Source organism: Anthonomus grandis, chromosome 3, assembly GCF_022605725.1.
Source record: "Anthonomus grandis grandis chromosome 3, icAntGran1.3, whole genome shotgun sequence".
NCBI lineage: Eukaryota > Metazoa > Arthropoda > Insecta > Coleoptera > Curculionidae > Anthonomus > Anthonomus grandis.
This window is the reverse complement of record NC_065548.1, coordinates 7,805,050-7,823,200: the sequence shown is the minus strand read 5'-3', so window position 1 is coordinate 7,823,200 and position 18,151 is coordinate 7,805,050. Positions and strand designations below refer to the sequence as shown.

At 29.3% G+C, this 18,151-nt stretch overlaps 1 protein-coding gene across 4 annotated transcripts; it reads left to right on the top strand.

Annotated features, from left to right (window-relative positions):
* The first annotated feature begins 1,176 nt into the window (after positions 1-1,176).
* On the top strand, positions 1,177-18,117 carry LOC126734381 (beta-1,4-glucuronyltransferase 1). 4 transcript variants are annotated; one of them, XM_050437983.1, is made up of 8 exons: positions 1,177-1,278; positions 10,767-10,926; positions 10,977-11,240; positions 11,291-11,535; positions 15,597-15,747; positions 15,804-15,978; positions 16,034-16,187; positions 17,795-18,117. In XM_050437983.1, exons 2-8 carry the CDS (start codon positions 10,848-10,850, stop codon positions 18,008-18,010), a joined length of 1,284 nt encoding a protein of 427 aa, XP_050293940.1. In that variant the 5' UTR covers positions 1,177-1,278; positions 10,767-10,847; the 3' UTR covers positions 18,011-18,117. The 4 variants fall into 4 exon arrangements, with proteins under 4 accessions (XP_050293940.1, XP_050293938.1, XP_050293937.1 ...); XM_050437981.1 differs by lacking the exon at positions 1,177-1,278 and adding an exon at positions 6,188-6,291 and having other exon boundaries at positions 10,980-11,240; XM_050437980.1 differs by lacking the exon at positions 1,177-1,278 and adding an exon at positions 6,188-6,291.
* The last annotated feature ends 34 nt before the right edge of the window (positions 18,118-18,151 follow it).

Below are 18,151 nucleotides of genomic sequence, written 5' to 3'. Positions count from 1 at the left end.
ACACATAATTAAACTATTATGATTATTGTGCATTAGCGAACATTTTTGGCCATAACTCATGAACCACTTGGGATATATTCATACTTTTTTCACATTAAGATGTAGTAGCTCCCGAGGACGGATTTAACGGTAAAAACGTCGTTCTAGGTTTAAAATTTACGTAGTTACGGCAGTTTTAAGTTTTCGTGTGTTTGCGTCAATTTAATCCCTTCACTCTTCTTTTCAGAGTTTTTTCCAATTTTTCACAATAATTTTCTGTTTTCTTGTTTAGTTAATATAGTTTTATTTGTTTTGTAGTTGATTTCTGTAAAAAGTTTACATGTTTATTTAAATCATAGACTCATAGAATCAGCTTTATAAGATTTTTTTAAATTACTTTTTGAAATATTATTATTTTTTTGCATTTTCAGATTCAGTTTAGTGAAAACAAAATGGCGGAAATATTGAATATTTAAAACGCCACCATATTGAAAATTAAGTGCCATGACCAAATTAAAAAAATCAAAATAACCCTTTTTTAAGTGTATAAGTGGTTATATTTAAGGATTCCTCAAAGGCGTTTGATCAACTTGATAATTAAAAATTTTCTCTAGAAAAATCCTTACCTGGTTGTATAAGATCTCCGATATGGTTGGGTGCGGCTCTGGTCTCCCTCACGGTACTTTCCACCGTTGCCGTATCGCCTTGCCCTTCGAACATCAGCTTGTCCTTGACGGGTGTAGCGGCAATAACGCTGAACGCGAACACTGCTGCGCAGATGGTGAATTTTGCTGCCATTTTCCTTTCTTCTTCTGTCAAGCTTGGTTAATCTCTAACAATTTTTAAATATGTCGTGATCTCATTTGATTTTTTTTTAAGATGTTTACTTATTTACCTAACGGTCAAAAAGTGACCAAAAATCTTTTGAAAAAAACCTTCTACTACTTTCGCACCCGGTTTCTTTTGCTACAATAAAACCCAAATCGCTTGTGACGATTTATTTAAGAAGTTTTTTTCGCGACTCCTGGTAGGGCAAATCATATCGACGATTTTACGCGGTTTTCACTATGTTAGTGAATCGGGTTAGATAATGGGTTGCATCAGTAGACGATTAAATAAACATACCGTTACAAAAACTAAATTAGATTTACCCGCGGTAAGTCGTAACAAAAGTGATTTAGTCGATTGTAGAGTATATACGGTCGCGCCATAGAAATTTCGCGGTTTTCGCCGGAATAATTCTTTTTAAATTTAACGGTTAAATGAGTTGTGTCGCCTCCATGTAATATTTTATACAACGTAAGTGTAATAATACTTGTTTCATAACACTAACACCACTGTCAACTGTCATCTGTCAATGACCTACTGCAGCGCCATCTGAGACTGACAATTTCTAGATTTTTCAAAAGCTAATTAAAATTATGGTAGTTTAGTGGGACACGCTTTCTCTTGCAGGTTAATTCATACCTATTCTCTTTATCTATTATATTATGTACCCTATGTATGAAACCAAGTTCGAAATGTCATTTGTAATTTCCTGATCAGTTCAACGGTATAATTTTCTACTTTAAGCAAAGAAACCTGGGCCGAATACTTTTCTTTAGCTTACTCAGTTAAAGAGCTCAATTTTATGTCTTTTTTTTAAATTTAAAAACTCAATTATCTTAAGTACTGCGTTTTTGCGACACGAGAACTATATGATGTTATGGCTTCCTCTAAGAATAAGATGGCGGTCTGGACCAGATGATACCAGGATCTTTGTCTTGCTTTATACATAATTCCAAGACCTATAAGGATTATTTTTAATACATCTCTTAGTTCAGGTTGTTTACCTCCACCATGGAAAAGTAGCTATTGTTAAATCTGGGAATAAAAGTGATATGATCAACTATCGTGCTATATGTGACCAACCAAAATTTTCAAAGAGTTAAACTGGAGTCTTAGAATTATTTTTAACCTGGAACAATTTAGATTTCTAAAGGACAGATCTGCTAATGCCAATTTGGGTTTGTATGGTAATCATATACTCCATAGTTTGGAGAGGGTATCCCAGGTTGACTCGATCTATACAGATTTCTCTAAAGCTTTTGATCGGGTCATTCATGGAGTCCTCTTGGGAAAAATGAAAGAACCTTAGTGCATATCTGAATTTGTTCCAGGGCGAAATCGAAATCTTGCGGGGTCATTATTTGATGAAATGTGTGCCATGTGTGGTACCTGTTTTGCTTTCCCTCTTCTTAAATGATTTCGGGAGAAATTTTAAAAATTGATGATGTTAAACTTTTTAGAACTATTGAGTCTTTCAATGCTGCTGCCCTTCTACAAGATGATCTGCAATATTTTTTTTAATTCGTGTAATTTTAACAGAACTTCGCTAAAATAATTCAATCAATAAAATAATCAATCCAGTTGACTCTAAACTAGAAGTTTAGAACTTAGGAATCTGCTTGGATTTAAAACTATCATTTGAGTGATCTATGATTTGTAAGGGCAAATAAATCTCTTTGATTCAAGGTTTGGTACTTTTGTACTAAATTTGATTATAAATTTCCATAATTACGATGTAAATGGATTCCGTTGATAAATAAATAAATATTTTTTTTGTTTGTGCTTAGTTTCATTCCGATTCACATATAATCTGTCATGTGTCAACGTCATCCGTCATTTGTAAAATCACTACTACAACTGTCAACGACATCTGGTATTGACGCGATTTATTACCAGCGCCACCTGTTAAAAGCCCACATTAGCATTTCCCAATTATTCTTATTAGGCAATTTACGATTTTCTTCATTTTTTTCGATAAATGCGAATTTATTTTTTTGAATTAGTTAACTATAATTTAGTTCTTTCTGACCGTTTAATGAAAAACAGGAATTTGAACTAAAATTTAGAGGGACTCAAAAGAAGTCGCAGAGAACAAACTGGTATCAAATGTCATCTGCCAACGTCATTTGTCATGTGTAAATTCATACAGCTGTCAAATTTTACTGTCAGCAGTATCTAACATTGATGCCATTTATGACTAGCGCCACCTGTTAATGTTCACTAACATTTCTCAATATTATTTTCTAAACTCACTTTACTTTTTTGACTTAGTTAACTGTAATTTTGCCTCTCTAATGCTAAAGAGAGTATTCTAATTATTAAAACTTAATGTTATTGACAATACATCCCAGAAAACTAATTGTTGTCAAAAGACCATGAATTTAAATTTATTATATAACTTAAAATCTTCTTTTTTTTCTGGAAAATCTGAATTTCCATAAAGGATAGTTATATCAAATCCGACGTTTTGCCTTTGGACGGCCATCATCAATTGTATTTTGTTAGTACGACCCTAATACTTAGTTTTTTGAGACCTTTAAAGGAAGTAAACCAAGGACGTATCACAACAATTAAAATTTCGGTAAGAAAATGTCATAAAAATTCATCGATATACCTATCCTTACGTGTGATCTGTCAATCGCGTAATTAATTAGCAGCGCCACCTATCGTCCTACACCTATATGGGTCTCTTGGTGTTAATTTGATATAAAATGTAAATATCGAAGTGCATTAAATGGATGACGAACGCTTAAAAACGAAACGTCGTATTATAAAATTGATTTATTAGATCATATAGGACTAACTGCTATCAGAAGTCATCTATAAACATCATTAAGTAGGTTGGACCCTGGGGCATATTTAATTTCTTTGACACATTTAATATTTGATCTTTAAAAAGTATAATCTAGTTATTAGAGTAAAAAATCGAGTGGCTATCAAATGTCATTGGTCACTTATCATCGGCAAACGTCACTCGTCAACAATATATGTCATCTGTCAATGTCATAATTGATTACCAGCGCCACCTAACATTCTACACCTATGTTTTCATGTTACTTTGATATAAAATGTAAATATCCAATTGGATTAAATGGATAACGGTGGCTCAAAGATGAAACGTCGCATAATAAAATTAATTTATTAAAGCACAGAGGACTAACTGCTGTCAAAACTCATCTATAACCGTCGTTAAGTGGGTTGGACCCTGGTAAATTTTTAATTTCTTTGACACATTTAATATTTGATCTATCTTTAAAACTATAATCTAGTTATTTTGAGAAAAAAATCATATAAATCTAGTGGCTATCAAATGTCAGTGGTCATCTATCGTCCCCCAAACGTTATCTGTCAATAACATGACTCATCTATCAAGGTCGTAATTGATTACTAGCGCCACCTATATGGGTCTTTTGACATTAATTTGATATAAAATGTAAATGTCGAAGTGCATTAAACGGATGACTGCCGCTCAAAGACAAAAGGTCGTATAAAAATATTGATTTATTTAACCACAGAGGACTAAATGCAATCAAAAGTCGTCTGTAAACGACATTAAGTTCGTTGGACCCTAGTAAATATTTAATTTTGTTGACACATTGAATATTTGATCTTTAGAAAAGTTATTTAGTATAAAAAATCATCAGACATCTAGTAGCTGCCAAATATAATTGGTCATCTTTAGTCGGCAAACATCATCTATTAATATGTGTCATCTATCAATGCCGTAATTAATTACCAGCGCCACCTAGCGTCCTAGACCTATATGGGTCTTTTGATGTTAATACAAAACTTAATAACTAAATGCATTAAATGGATGATTATCGCTCAAAAACGAAACGTCGTATATTAAAATTGATTTATTAAAGCACAGAGAACTGCTGTCAAATGTCATCCGCCATTTGTCAATTCCATAATTGATTTACAGCGCCATCTATGTATAAAAAAATAACTTGGCATAAAATTTAAATAATTAAGTACGTTGAATGAATGATCAATCATCTCCATCTTCACACAACAGTGCCCAACTAGCAAAATGGAATTCTAAAAGATTGAAAACAATCGAATAGCATTGTTTTAGAGACTGTTTGTTTTTATTAAGCCTTTTGTTGCGATAATTTTGTTTTATAAATAAAATTGTTGTATTAAATGGTTTTATAGTGGCTTTTACGATATATCCTATAACGCAATATACGATAATTTCTTTTAAAATGATATAATACGTTATAAGCAAGTTTTATACAATATCAAAAATATTGTACTGACTTGTGTACCTATTGTATAAGAGTTCTATAATATACTATATTAGAGCACAATAAAATAGTTACTTAAGCTTGTCTTATAAAAGCTGTATAGTGTTGCATAATAAATATTTTATAGCATTGAATTGCACTGCATAATAAAACACTTTTATACGTGAACTTTAGATACTATACGACATTCTCCTTTATAAATGCCTTATAGGATAAAACAGTGTCTGACAGAATAAATTTGTTCTAAGATCTGCGTTATAAGAGTGAAGTGAATGCCGTAACCTCACTTTTGCACTAAAATATTTTATTTTAATGGGTGACAAATTTAATTAAAATAATAATACTTAATAATGAATTAAATTAAATAAAATTTGCGCCGCATTAAAATTTGTGCAATTCAAACCTTCCAAATGATTTAATAAAATATGCTATATTATAACTACCCCACCATATTTTTACGACCGATATCCGCCCAAGTCTCCATTTTTACAACAATGCAATGCACAACCTCTAGATTTATTCACAATAATACGCTTAAAATATAATTTGGTTCTAATTTTCTGCAATAAAAAATACAATGCTTTTTTAAGCTGCTAAATGATAAAATGTTTTCATTGTGTTCGAAAAAACAGCATTATAAAAAAATATAATGCATTATACAACCATTTTATAAGACTTTTATAGTGCCGCTTTAATCCCATTTTATAGTAGCTGTATAAACGTACATAAAACAGTCGTATAAGAGTTGTATACACTTTTAATAGAACTGTTATACTACCAAACTGTTCTATAAAAATGGGCCCTTTTTGGTTGTATAAGGATCATATAATTGTTGTGTAGCACGTTATAGGAATTTTAGTATCCTAAAAGATATATCTTATAGTTGTTTATACAGACCTTATAGAACTTAATTTGCTAGTTGGGTGTTGTTTTGTTAAATATCTCTTGAAATCATTGTAGTACTCTTTCAGTTTTTCAGTTTTTGGCGTAAAATGTTTATGTATATACCCTGTATAAGCATTTTTGATTATTAAGCGACCACTCAGGACTTAATTTCGATATTTGATTTCAGTTTCATTTTATCAAATTTGTTGATAAAGAGAGTCATATCTGTAAACAGTAATGGGGATATGGAATTATATCATTCAGTCGTATATTGCCATTTAGTTTTTAGGGAATAAATAGATTTTATTATTTATCCATTATGAGTCATAATTTAGTGTCTGATGGTTATGTAAGTCTTTTTAATATGTTGCTCTTTTAATGAGTTTAATTAAATAAAATCATGAAATCAGCTTTATAAAGGTTATGACAGGTTATCACATTTTTATGTTAATATTGTTACATTCTTTTCGTAAATTCGAATTTTTTCCAAAATTATTCTTCACGTTTATTTTGGCATTAAGATATCATGCAAAATCCGAAAATATCCCGGAAATATCCCGAAAGGGAATGTTTTTTTTTTCAAAACATTCCCTTCCCCTAACACGATAAAACACATAAAGAATTCGTGTATTTAATTTTCATAATTACTCTAAAATTACGTCATTTCGGACGTAAAAATGATATTGATCGATCTAGTCTAATATGAGTATTATATAGTAAATAATTAATTAAACATTTTTTAATTAACAGGGTGTGTGTATATGTATACGGGGTGGTCCTTCGAATGATCGTGAGAAAAAAGTACAAATATTTTATAAAAGCACTTAACTCCCAGAGGACTTCCCTATACATACATTGAACACATTTAATAATTTAGCACCTAATAATATTGTTATAATCAATATATTCTATAATGGATTTATTATATATAGGCTGTCCCAAATTAATGACATGAAATATTATAAAATTATTTGTTACTCAAACCACCCTGTATACCCAAATCTAACTCAGCAGAGATAGAGGTTAGATAAACGATCAATATCAAAATGCATCCCACACACATACATAAATGCTTAGGGCATGCGCACACCGCCTCTGTTCGATTTACTTCTGAAGGGAAGTTCAGACTACAAATGGGGTTGAAGTTTTCATGCATGTTCTTGAAACTTTTTTGCTGATGAAAGTTTTTAATTTAACCTGAAATTTTTGGCCTGTAAATGATCGTTTCCTCCATTAAAAAGAGATGCACCTAGAGAAAAGTATGTCCCAAAAATTCGCTCGATAAACTAGTGATACCCCAGATAAAAGCAAAGAAACTCACCAGTATTTTCGGGACAAAACCGATGCCAAAATAGCAATTATAAGGATAATTAATGAGTGAACCGTAAAGGAAATAGTGTTGCCAAAAAAAAATGTGTTTTATGTCAAAAGTGTTCGAATTAAACAGTTTTAGAAGGAGGTGAAAGTGTTTTGCTTGAGTGGCTTTTGATGAAGACACTGATGTTTCAGGTATATAAAATAATGTTTTTTGTTCAAATACTGTCTAGAAACTTAAAGAGAATTAAAGGTTAGAGTTATTAATTATATTGTTATTTAATCAAATGTCAACTATCAAAGTCTTCTTCTTTTTCTTCTTCTTCTTTTCGGCCTTTCCAGACTTCCTTAAAGAGGTCGGTATGACCTAGACTTCCAGAATTATTCTAACTAATTCTTAGGGGCTTCTGTCCCTATTTTCCCTTGTATAGCCGAGTTTGAAATGTCAAATATTAATTGTTCATATATTTCGTTTAATTCAAACGTCAATGATGAGCGAGTTGTTGACCCCAATATGATGTTGATTAACGTGAATTCAAGGATCAAAATTTGACACACATCTTTGTCCTAAATAAATAATAATATTATTCCAAAAATAACTTGAAAAACTAGTTCATATCTGAAAACAAAGAAAGTATACAAATTCACTCAAAGGAGATATATGTTAATCCAGGTTTAAAAATTAAACTCTTGATCGGTATTTTGTCCTGGGAAAACTAATAGCTTTCAAACGTTTTCTTTGACCTTTTGAGTCGTTTAGTACCACTTGAAAAGTTGTACCTCTTATAGTTACAGAGCTACCGGCTTTCAAAGTTTGTTAATAAAACGTGCATATTTGTTTTACACCCTGAAAATGGTCAAATCTGAAATTTTTTCCTGTAAAAACAAATAATTTTTTAAATATTTCCTCCAACGGTTTTTGAACATTTGCAATCTTTTAAATCATTTGGTACTACTAGAAAAGTCGTACATTTTATAATTTCCAAGATACGGGTTTTCAAAGTTTTTTATTCAATTACGCATATTTGTCTCACAGTCCGAAAATTGTTAACTTTTAATTTTTTTCCTGGAAAAATTAATAATTTTTCAACATTTTCTTTATCGTTTTTAGAATATTTGGAACCTTCTGAGTCATTTGGTACCACTGTAAGGGTCGTACATTTTATAGGTTCCAACTTACGGGTATTCAAAGTTTCTTAATAAATTATGCATATGTGTCTTACATCAAATCCCGGAATTTTAAATAAATTTTTATGCATCTCAAATATCTCGTAGATTTTCATTTTACTCCAGGTATTTAAAGCGTATTCCAGGACTTTGTACCCCTTGCAATATTTGCAAGTAATGGAATTAAAAATATATGTTACACTGAAACACATTAATAATTCAGGATTTTGACGTTCGGGCATTTCAGATTTTCCAGATTTTTCAAGTCACTTTGGATAGTTTCGTAGGGTTTGAAAAGTATTTTGGATATTTAAAATAAATTTTCCTTTTATTCCAGGCATTCGAAATAAATTTGTCTTTCAAGATTATTACCTCACATTTTGTGTTGTCCTAACTTTGACAATTTTTTCTGGAAAAACTAATAACTTTTAATCGTATTTGCTTTAATTTGTGGAATGTTTGGAACCGTCTGAATCGTTTAATACTACTAAAAAAATTGTAGATTTTACAGTTTTCTAGCTACGAGCTTTCAAAATATTTTAATAAATTATGCATATTTGTCCGAAAATGGTCAAATTTGAAATTTTTCTTGGGAAAGCTGAGAACATTCAAATGTTTTATCCAATATCTTTAGAATATCTGGAATATTCTGAATCATTTGGTACTACCGGAAAACTAGTACCTCTTATAGTGTCCAAGGAACGGGTTCCCAAAGTTTTTTATTAAAATATGCATATTTGTCTTACAATCCAAAAATGGTCAACTTTGGAACTTTTTCTTGGGGAAACTGACAATCTTCAAAGGTTTTCTTGAATATTTTTACAATATTTCAAATATTCTAAATCGTTTGGTGCTATTGAAAAATCCGTACGTTTTATAGTTTCCACACTATGGGTTTTTAACATCTCTTATTGAATTATCCCTATTGGTCCTACAGTCCTCCGTAAATGGCCAACTTTGAAATTTTTTCCTGGAAAAACTAATAATGTTCAAATGTTTTCTAAATCGTTTTTAGGATATTTAGAATCTTCTAAATCGATTGGTATTACTGGAAGAGTTGCACGTCATACAGTTTTCTAACTACGAGCTTTCAATTTTTTTTAATAAATTATGCTTATTTGTCTTACAATCCGAAAATGGTCAACTTGGAAATTTATGAATCCTACATGGAATCCTAGAATTTTAAATAAATTTTGATGCATATTAAATGTCTTGTAGGGTTTTCTTTTATTCCAGGCATGTATTCCAGGACTTCGTGCCCCTTTTCATTTCAAGTAATGGAATTTGAAATAAATTTATGTCTTTCAGGAGTTTGACGTCAAATTTCAGGTTGTTCAGATTCTTCAATTTTTTATTTGGGTACTTTCTTGGGATTTAAAATGTATTTTGAACATTTAAAATAATTTTTCCTTTTATTCCAGGCATTTAAAAACATTTTTATATAATTATTTTCACGATTTTGCACCATTTTACGTTTTTTTGACTTTTGGACTGTGTTTAATGCCTTCTTTGCTTTCCTTATCCTAACTTTGACAAGTTTTTCTGGAAAAACTAATAACTTTCAATCATATTTGCTTTAATTGGTGGAATATTTGGAACCTTCTGGATCGTTTAATACTATTGAAAAATTGTACGTCTCACAGTTTTTAAGCTATGACCTTTCAAAATATTTTAATAGATTATGCACATTTGTCTTACAGTCCAAAAATTGCCATCTTTGAAACTTTTTCTTAGGAAAACTCTTCAATTGGGAAAAATCTTCAATCAAACGTTTTTTTGAATGTTTTCAGAATATTTAAAATCTTCTAAATCGTTTGGTACTACTGGAAAATGATTACGTCTGAAAGTTTCTTAGCAGCAGGCTTTCGAAGTTTCTTAATAAATATTGCATATTTGTCTTAGAAACCAAAAATATTCGACCAAACTCTTTATTAAAAATTTAATATTTTTAATAAAAATTTTTTTAAAAAAAAATTTTAATTAAAAATTGGAAAAATATAGCAAAAAATATTAAAGCACAAACTTTTTTATTAAGGAATATTTCAACAGAAACATTTTCCAGTAAAAATTCAAAAAATTTGCAATTTGATGCAAAGTAGGACCTTCAGTGCTTTAATGCTCACAATCACCCAAATGCATTTTTTACATTCAAATCCAGGAAAAAAAAGTTGAAGAACAAATGTATGCCAATAAAACACTAAAAGGGCAAATACATCTAAATATTTTGTAACAAAAAAACCCTGAAAATCTAAACCCATACATGGTTAACCTGAAATTATATGACTCTTTAATGCCTTCAAATCGCATGCAATGCTACTTTACGCATCCTCTTGTTCTTTACAGAGCAAATGGCGTGTATGGAAAATCAGCATCCTAATTTTAATCTTACTGACAGCTTACAATGTCTTTTTAACAATCAAACTGATGACCACCACAACCGATTGTCCAGAATCTCAAGAAAACATTTTAGACAGCATCAAGTTCAGGCAACCTGAGTGTGGAGGTAAGTCCAATGAAACACCCTCCATTTCCACCTTTAAACTTCATTTTAAGAGGATCAGCAACCGGACCAGGATCCATTTGAACCGGACGAGCCTCGGATAGGCTCAGAACACCAGGATCAACTTGTAGAGAAGTATCAGTTAAACCTTAACCTAAAACTGGGTAGATCAGACAATAGAATAGCATACACTCTATTTGATCATGTGATAGTCGGTGATAAGTTCGTGCAGCTCAGTGATACGTTCAGGACTTGTTTGGCAACTCAAAGTTCGCTGGATAAAATTGTTTCTTTGGTAGAAAGCAGCTTGCACTGGGGTAAGTAATTTATCCATAACTGATTTCGTGATTTCAAATATTGATTTTAGCTGGTCCGATCTCGTTGGCAGTATTTGCTGGCAGTGAGAAGGAACTCAATCATATCCTACTGTTTATATTGTATTTAAGAAAATGTAACTCGAGGATAAAGGACAAAGTGTCCTTTCACATCGCAATCCTAAAAGGAAATGGACCAAAACGATTTAGTATAGATGAAGAGAGATTGGGGAGGTTGAGTTGTATGAATCCGATGGCGAATATGCACCAGCTGATGATGGAAATTAATAATAATAGGGTAAGATCGTCTTTATTGTGAAAGTATTGAGGTTTTAATATTGCTCCCATTTCCACCTAATTATTTTGTAAATTTTACTATCGATAATGTTGTTATTTTAATTGATAGACTTTTCACATTAATCGACTTTTCCTAGTTATTAAATATTATCGATTAATAAATATTATCGATAAATATAGTCGATTAATCTCCTATTTTCTTTGATTCGTTTTTTCCGAATAAATAGTGGAATTTTTTAGCAAATGTTAATATTAATTTCTCTTTGGTTAATTAATAAATATTTAAAACAATAAACTATCTGATTCACTGCATAGGTTCTTATAAACCCCTTTTCTGTTTATTTATTATTATCCGAATAATCGACTTTTTTAATCAAATCTTAGTCATTTAGTATCACTTTCCTTAACAATCAATAATATTTTTTAAATTTCTTTCACTATTAAATTATTTCCAACATTTTGATAACTCGATTTCAATCAGTCGCTTTTTCCCACGTTCATTGATTATTGAAAATCCATAATTGAATAATGAATTTTACGAACTCGCTCAATAAACGAATACACGATAAACTAATTACATTTTTTTGATCATTTTGCAATTATTTTTCAGGGTTTTAATTGTCGATAATGGGCATTTTTTTTTGTTAATATCTTTAATGTTTCTCATTAATTAATTGATCATCATGATTAATTAAGTCCTGTCTTTTCTGAATATTTATTTTTTACAAGATTTATTTATTATTTATTTTTAAGATTTTTTTTACATGAATTATAAAAATTATTACTCTAAGTAGTACTGATTCCATTAATAAAGATTTTCTCCCTAGTAACCTAACTAGAATTTTTAAATATTTTTAGCAACTTCCAATATTGATTTTTCAATTAAATTTTCGATTAATCAATGGCATTAAATTAACCATAATCGAGTATCATATAACGTTATTTTTTTTTAAATTGTTAAATTGATTATTGAATCTTGTTTTTTCATTAAATATTCAACTTCTTAGTCAATAGATAATTCCACATTAATTGAATATTTAATTAGTCTTAATTGATTAATGAATTTCACTTACTTACTGTACAATAAGCGAATAATTAATGATTTTGTCTGTTCGATTTTGCAAATTATAATTCGCTACATTTTTCCAATAATTTCGCAATCAGAAATCAAATACTAACAGTCGATAATGTTTATTTTTTGATTAAATGCTGTCATTTTACCAATTAAATAATTGATAACCACATTCTCAGATAATCAGTTATTTTGCAATAACTTTTTATTAATGAATGAATCTGGTTTTTTCCCAGGAAATAGTCAAGTATCTTAATTGATTGATTTTTTTGATAATAATTTTTTTAGCGTTTTCATTATTTTACCAACCGATATTATTGATTTCTTTGAATTTATTTTTTCTTGATTATTTAAATGAATTATTAGAAATTATAATTGATTACTATAAGAACGTTTAGAAATTTCGATTTTCCAATAATTCATTCATTTTTGTTTAATTTCGATTATTGAATTTAGTTAATTTCGTCAGCACTATATTTTTTTTTTAATTTTCAAATTAATGGTTGACAACAAAAATTGATATTCGATTATTTGGAATATTCGCTGTTTCAAATGATGACCGTTTTCGATTATTTCATATAGATTTTTCGATGTTTAGGGCTGGCAATATTGATTTATTTAATTAATATATTAATTAAAGAACCTTGTTTTTCCCATTCAATAATCTATTATGTTATTTAATATTTAAATCCTATAATTCATTGAATTATACGAACTTCCTGAATAATAAACGAATAATCGGTTATTTCAATTTTTTATTAATATTATTGATTTTTTTAAATAATTAATTTTTTACTCCCGAGTAAACGATAATCGATTGTTTTAAATATTCGAGTTTTCCAGTCAATTTATTCCAATTGAATCCAATATATTGGTTATAGATTTTCAATTCTTACAATTGATACTATTAATTTTTTTTGAAGATACTTCAGATATAAAAAAAAATATAATCGATTATTTGGAATATTCATTTGTTTCAATATTTTAATTTATTGACTTTTTCCACTATACCGCATTGATTTTTCCAATAAATAATTTTAATTATATTTACAAATTATACTTGATTAATACATTTTAATGACATAAGAAATAACACAGCAGAATGAACAAATATTCGATGATTTTGAATTATATTCGACCTTTTCTATAATTTAATTTGTTAATATTTTTCGATCAATCATTTTTCGGTATTCGATTGCTGGTAATGTTGATTTTTTTCGATTAATATATTGATTATTGAATTTACTTTTATAAATTATCTTAATAAATTTAATTTTTTCAATTTTATTCATTTTTTAAAAATATTATTTTGAGAGTAATGGATTATATAAAAAAATTACAATCCATTAATTAAATATCCAATTTTTAGAGTGATTCAATTTATTGATTTCTCTCGATTATTTTGCATTAATTTTGCGATATTTAACACCTGAAATTATTGATTTTTTTAATTAATAATTTGAAAAAAAGTTGTTTTCTCCAATAAATAACTCAATATTTTAAACTTGCAGCACAATAATGAATTATTTGCCTTTTTTCTACTATATCTCATTCGATATTTAACAACTAATATTATTGATTTTTTTTTCAATGAACAAATTGATTAATGAATCTTGATTTTTCCGTTATGCAATTGAATATTTTAATTAATATTTACATCCATGTTTAAACTAATTAAATTTTAAGAACTTGCTGCACAATAAATGCATAATCGATTATTTTGAATATCCGACTTTTAATCAATAACTTAATTAAATAATATAAAAAAATTAAAATCAATTAATTAAATATTCGATTTTTACATTAATTCGATTTATTGATTTCTTTCAATTATTTTGCATTTATTTTGCGATATTTAACAGCTGACATTATTGATTTTTTAAATTGATCAATTGAAAAAAGGATCTTGTTTTTTTCCATTAAATAATTTAATATCGTAAGTAACATAAAAGATAATTGATTTAATTCAACGGACTTCCAGCACAATGAACAAATAATCAATTATTTTAAATATTAAATTATCGATTAATCGATAACTTTATCGATTATTTAAAATGAATATGAAAATCAGAATTGATTAACAAATTTTACGGATTTGTTGTAAAATAATCGAATAATAACCAATTAATTTAATGATTTTTTCGATAATTTTTCAATATTTAACAGCCAATAATCTTGATTTTTTACGATTTATTAGTTGATTATTGAATTTTGTTTCCCGATTCATCAATGATTTTAAATAAGTTACTATTTCGATAAATTTAATTTCTCAGATAGATCAGATTTCGCTAAATATTTAAATCGGTTTTCATTAAATATTTAAATCGGTAATTAGTCGATTAATTGAGGTAAGTAGTAATATTTTTTTTAATATATAGGTATTCGTCTAATAAAGAAATTTTTATCAATCGAATAATATTTAGAACTAAATCAATTATTTGAATAACTGCGATTGTAAATCGATAGAAATTGCGTCATCTACAAATATGTTCGAGTCTATTGATTTCTATTACTGATTTTTATCTACCTAAAACAATCAACACAATTTAATGTATTGATTCATTTTATGTATTATTGAGTGATTTAAATATTTATATTGATTAACTGGGAGTTATTAATCACTTATCTCCAGCCAGTATGTTAGAAAATATATATTTTTTTAATGTCTTTACCTCTACGTTATCTTATTTTTATGTTAATATTTAAATCGTGAGTATTATATGCATATCTTATATAATTTGAATCAACCTGCAATTTTTTAAGCTTTTTCCCATTTCAACCTCATTTTATTTATCGCAACTGTTCCTCTATAAACCACCTGGGCATTGCTATATCCGCTTGTCCTTCTTGTTTCTCTTCTTGATATCTCTTAAATAGGACATTACAAAACACACCAATATGTCGTTTCATTTTATAAATAACCAGAGTGTAAAAAAAAATTATCAATCTCTTAAGAAAACTCCTAATTACTCCTTCTTCTTATCTTTCAGATGATGGGTCCGTGGAGACACAAACTACCATATCCACAAAACCTCTTACGTAATCTAGCAAGAAAAAATTGCCATACAAAGTACATATTCCTCACAGACGTAGATGTAATACCTGTCAAAGGAATGGCTGAAGGTTTAAACGAATTCTTAGGTAAATAAAATAGATTCCTGTATGTGTCATTATCACTGTTTCTGTCTCCTTTTCAGCCGAAGATAAATGCAGGGGAAAATGCGCTTACGTGGTGCCAACTTACGAAGTGGACGAGCGCGTGCTATTTCCAGAAAACAAGACTGAACTGATCCGGATGGCGAGCAAAGGTCTCGCCCGACCATTTCACCATAAGGTTTTTATTTACAATCAGTACGCCACCAATTTTAGTAGGTAATGAATGAACGTTTAAAAATCGTAATTTTGTTAATAAATGAACCGGTTTCAGGTGGCAAAACTTTAAAGATCCCGATAGGACGATTAGGGTGAGCCACCCTGTGACTAATTTTGAGTTCCTATATGAGCCCTTTTATATTGCGACAGATGACGTGCCGCCCCACGATGAGCGGTTTGTCGGTTATGGATACACGAGGAATACTCAGGTGATTTTTAAGGGAAAAAATTAGGATTTGGCAACGATAATTGCAAGAGAGAGGGCTAGAATTTGTTCTACATCTAAATAAATTGTGTAAATTGCCAAATTGTTGTATGTGAATTTTTTGTTGAATTTGGTTATCACTGCTAACATTTTTCACTGATTTTCAAGTTTTTTTAACTGATTCAACCCTGATGAAGGTTAAAAATCACTAAGGAATAATAGTTGCAATTTCTAACGTGGCAGGCAATTAAAAGCATTTATTACCAATTTGCGGAAAATTGAGGTACAAAATCACTGATGAGATAAATATTTTATTAATTTCAAGTTGACTAAACCAAAAAAATCAATGTTGAGATAAATTAATTTATTTGGTGGAAAAATAGGTATATAATTATCCAGTCGAATAAAAAAAAGTATTTATCACTTAAAAATCACAACTGAGATAAAAGATTAGTCATGAACCTCAAATATTGCCTCTGATATTTTATTAATTTTGGATCTTGAACTTCCAAGTCGATAATGAAGGATTTTTTTTACTAATTCATCGTTTATTAATTCTAAAAATCATTTCAGCGATTATTAGTTCGAATTCCTAATCTAAGATAAGCATTTCATTATTTTACATACAAATAAAAACATTTATTCTGAAAATGATTGTATAAAATCACTAATGAGATAAATATTTAATTTACAATCACCTATCGGTCGATTGAGCACAAAAAAAATCACAAAATTTTGAAAATCGCTGTCAGGATAAATGTGTGAACTTATGTATCCTTAAAATAGTATAATGTGTCCTTATTTGAATCAATTTTGATAAAATATGTATCTTACCAGTATTTTTTAAAAATCACTGGTAAGATAAATATTTTACCATTTCAGTTTTGGATAGAAACGTATCATCCATTTTTCTCTAAGAGACCAAACGAAAACAAGATAAAGGTAAGAACATAAAGTCACGGTCTCATCCAATCCATATATTTTTTTTAATGCTACACGTGTTTTGCTCCTATCGGAGCATCATCAGGCCTAGACCTACACAGATCACATTACAACTCTTCTTCTCAACTCTCGAGTTGTAACAATAAAAAACAAAACAAAGGTAAGAACACAAAGTCACGGTCTCATCCAATCCATATAATTCCTGACAAAGCGAGAAAACTTCGAGATCTATACCAATGATTGTAAGAATGAAGCAAGCAACTGCAGAAGATCGTGCGATAAGCTAAACCAATCTAAATTTCTTAACAAGATGTCGTGGTTGACTCTATCGAACGCTTTAGAAAAATTGGTATATATAACATCTACCTGTCCGTTAGAGTCAACCACGTCATTCAGCTTCTGCAAAAATGTGGTTAAATTTGTGACCTCTTATTCATAAAACCGTGATGTTTTTCAGTAATAACACCGATTATATGATTATAAATTTTGTTATATAATATTAAATAAAAAATTTTGCTTGGACAACAAATTAATGCTACAGGTCTATAATTTGAAATATCAGCCTTGTTACCACTTTTAAATATAGGATGTCTGCAAATCATTAAATTTACTGCTGTGATTAACATTTTATCACTGAATCTCTGTAAAGAATCAAATATTTATTTGCAGGTATACGAGATGTTTGTATCAGGATACGAATTCCAGGTGCTCTCGCCAATCTTCAGCTGCCATTGGGGTCTGCAGGTGAAGAAAAACCGCCCCCCGTGGCGTGAACACCAAAACAACCAAAATCGGAAACTCTTCGACCAGTTCAAGAAGGAAATCTTCGCCAAATATAACAAAGATCCCTTGCACATGATGGTATCCAAGAATAATAAAAATTGATTTTCTCCTTCTACTGTAATATAGACACACCTCTGTTTAGTTTTATTTTTTTATATATAGTCGGTTATTTATTTATTTTTTAATAAAACGTTTTTTATGGCCTCCCACGGCAAGGTTTTATTTCGAATCGAACACATTATT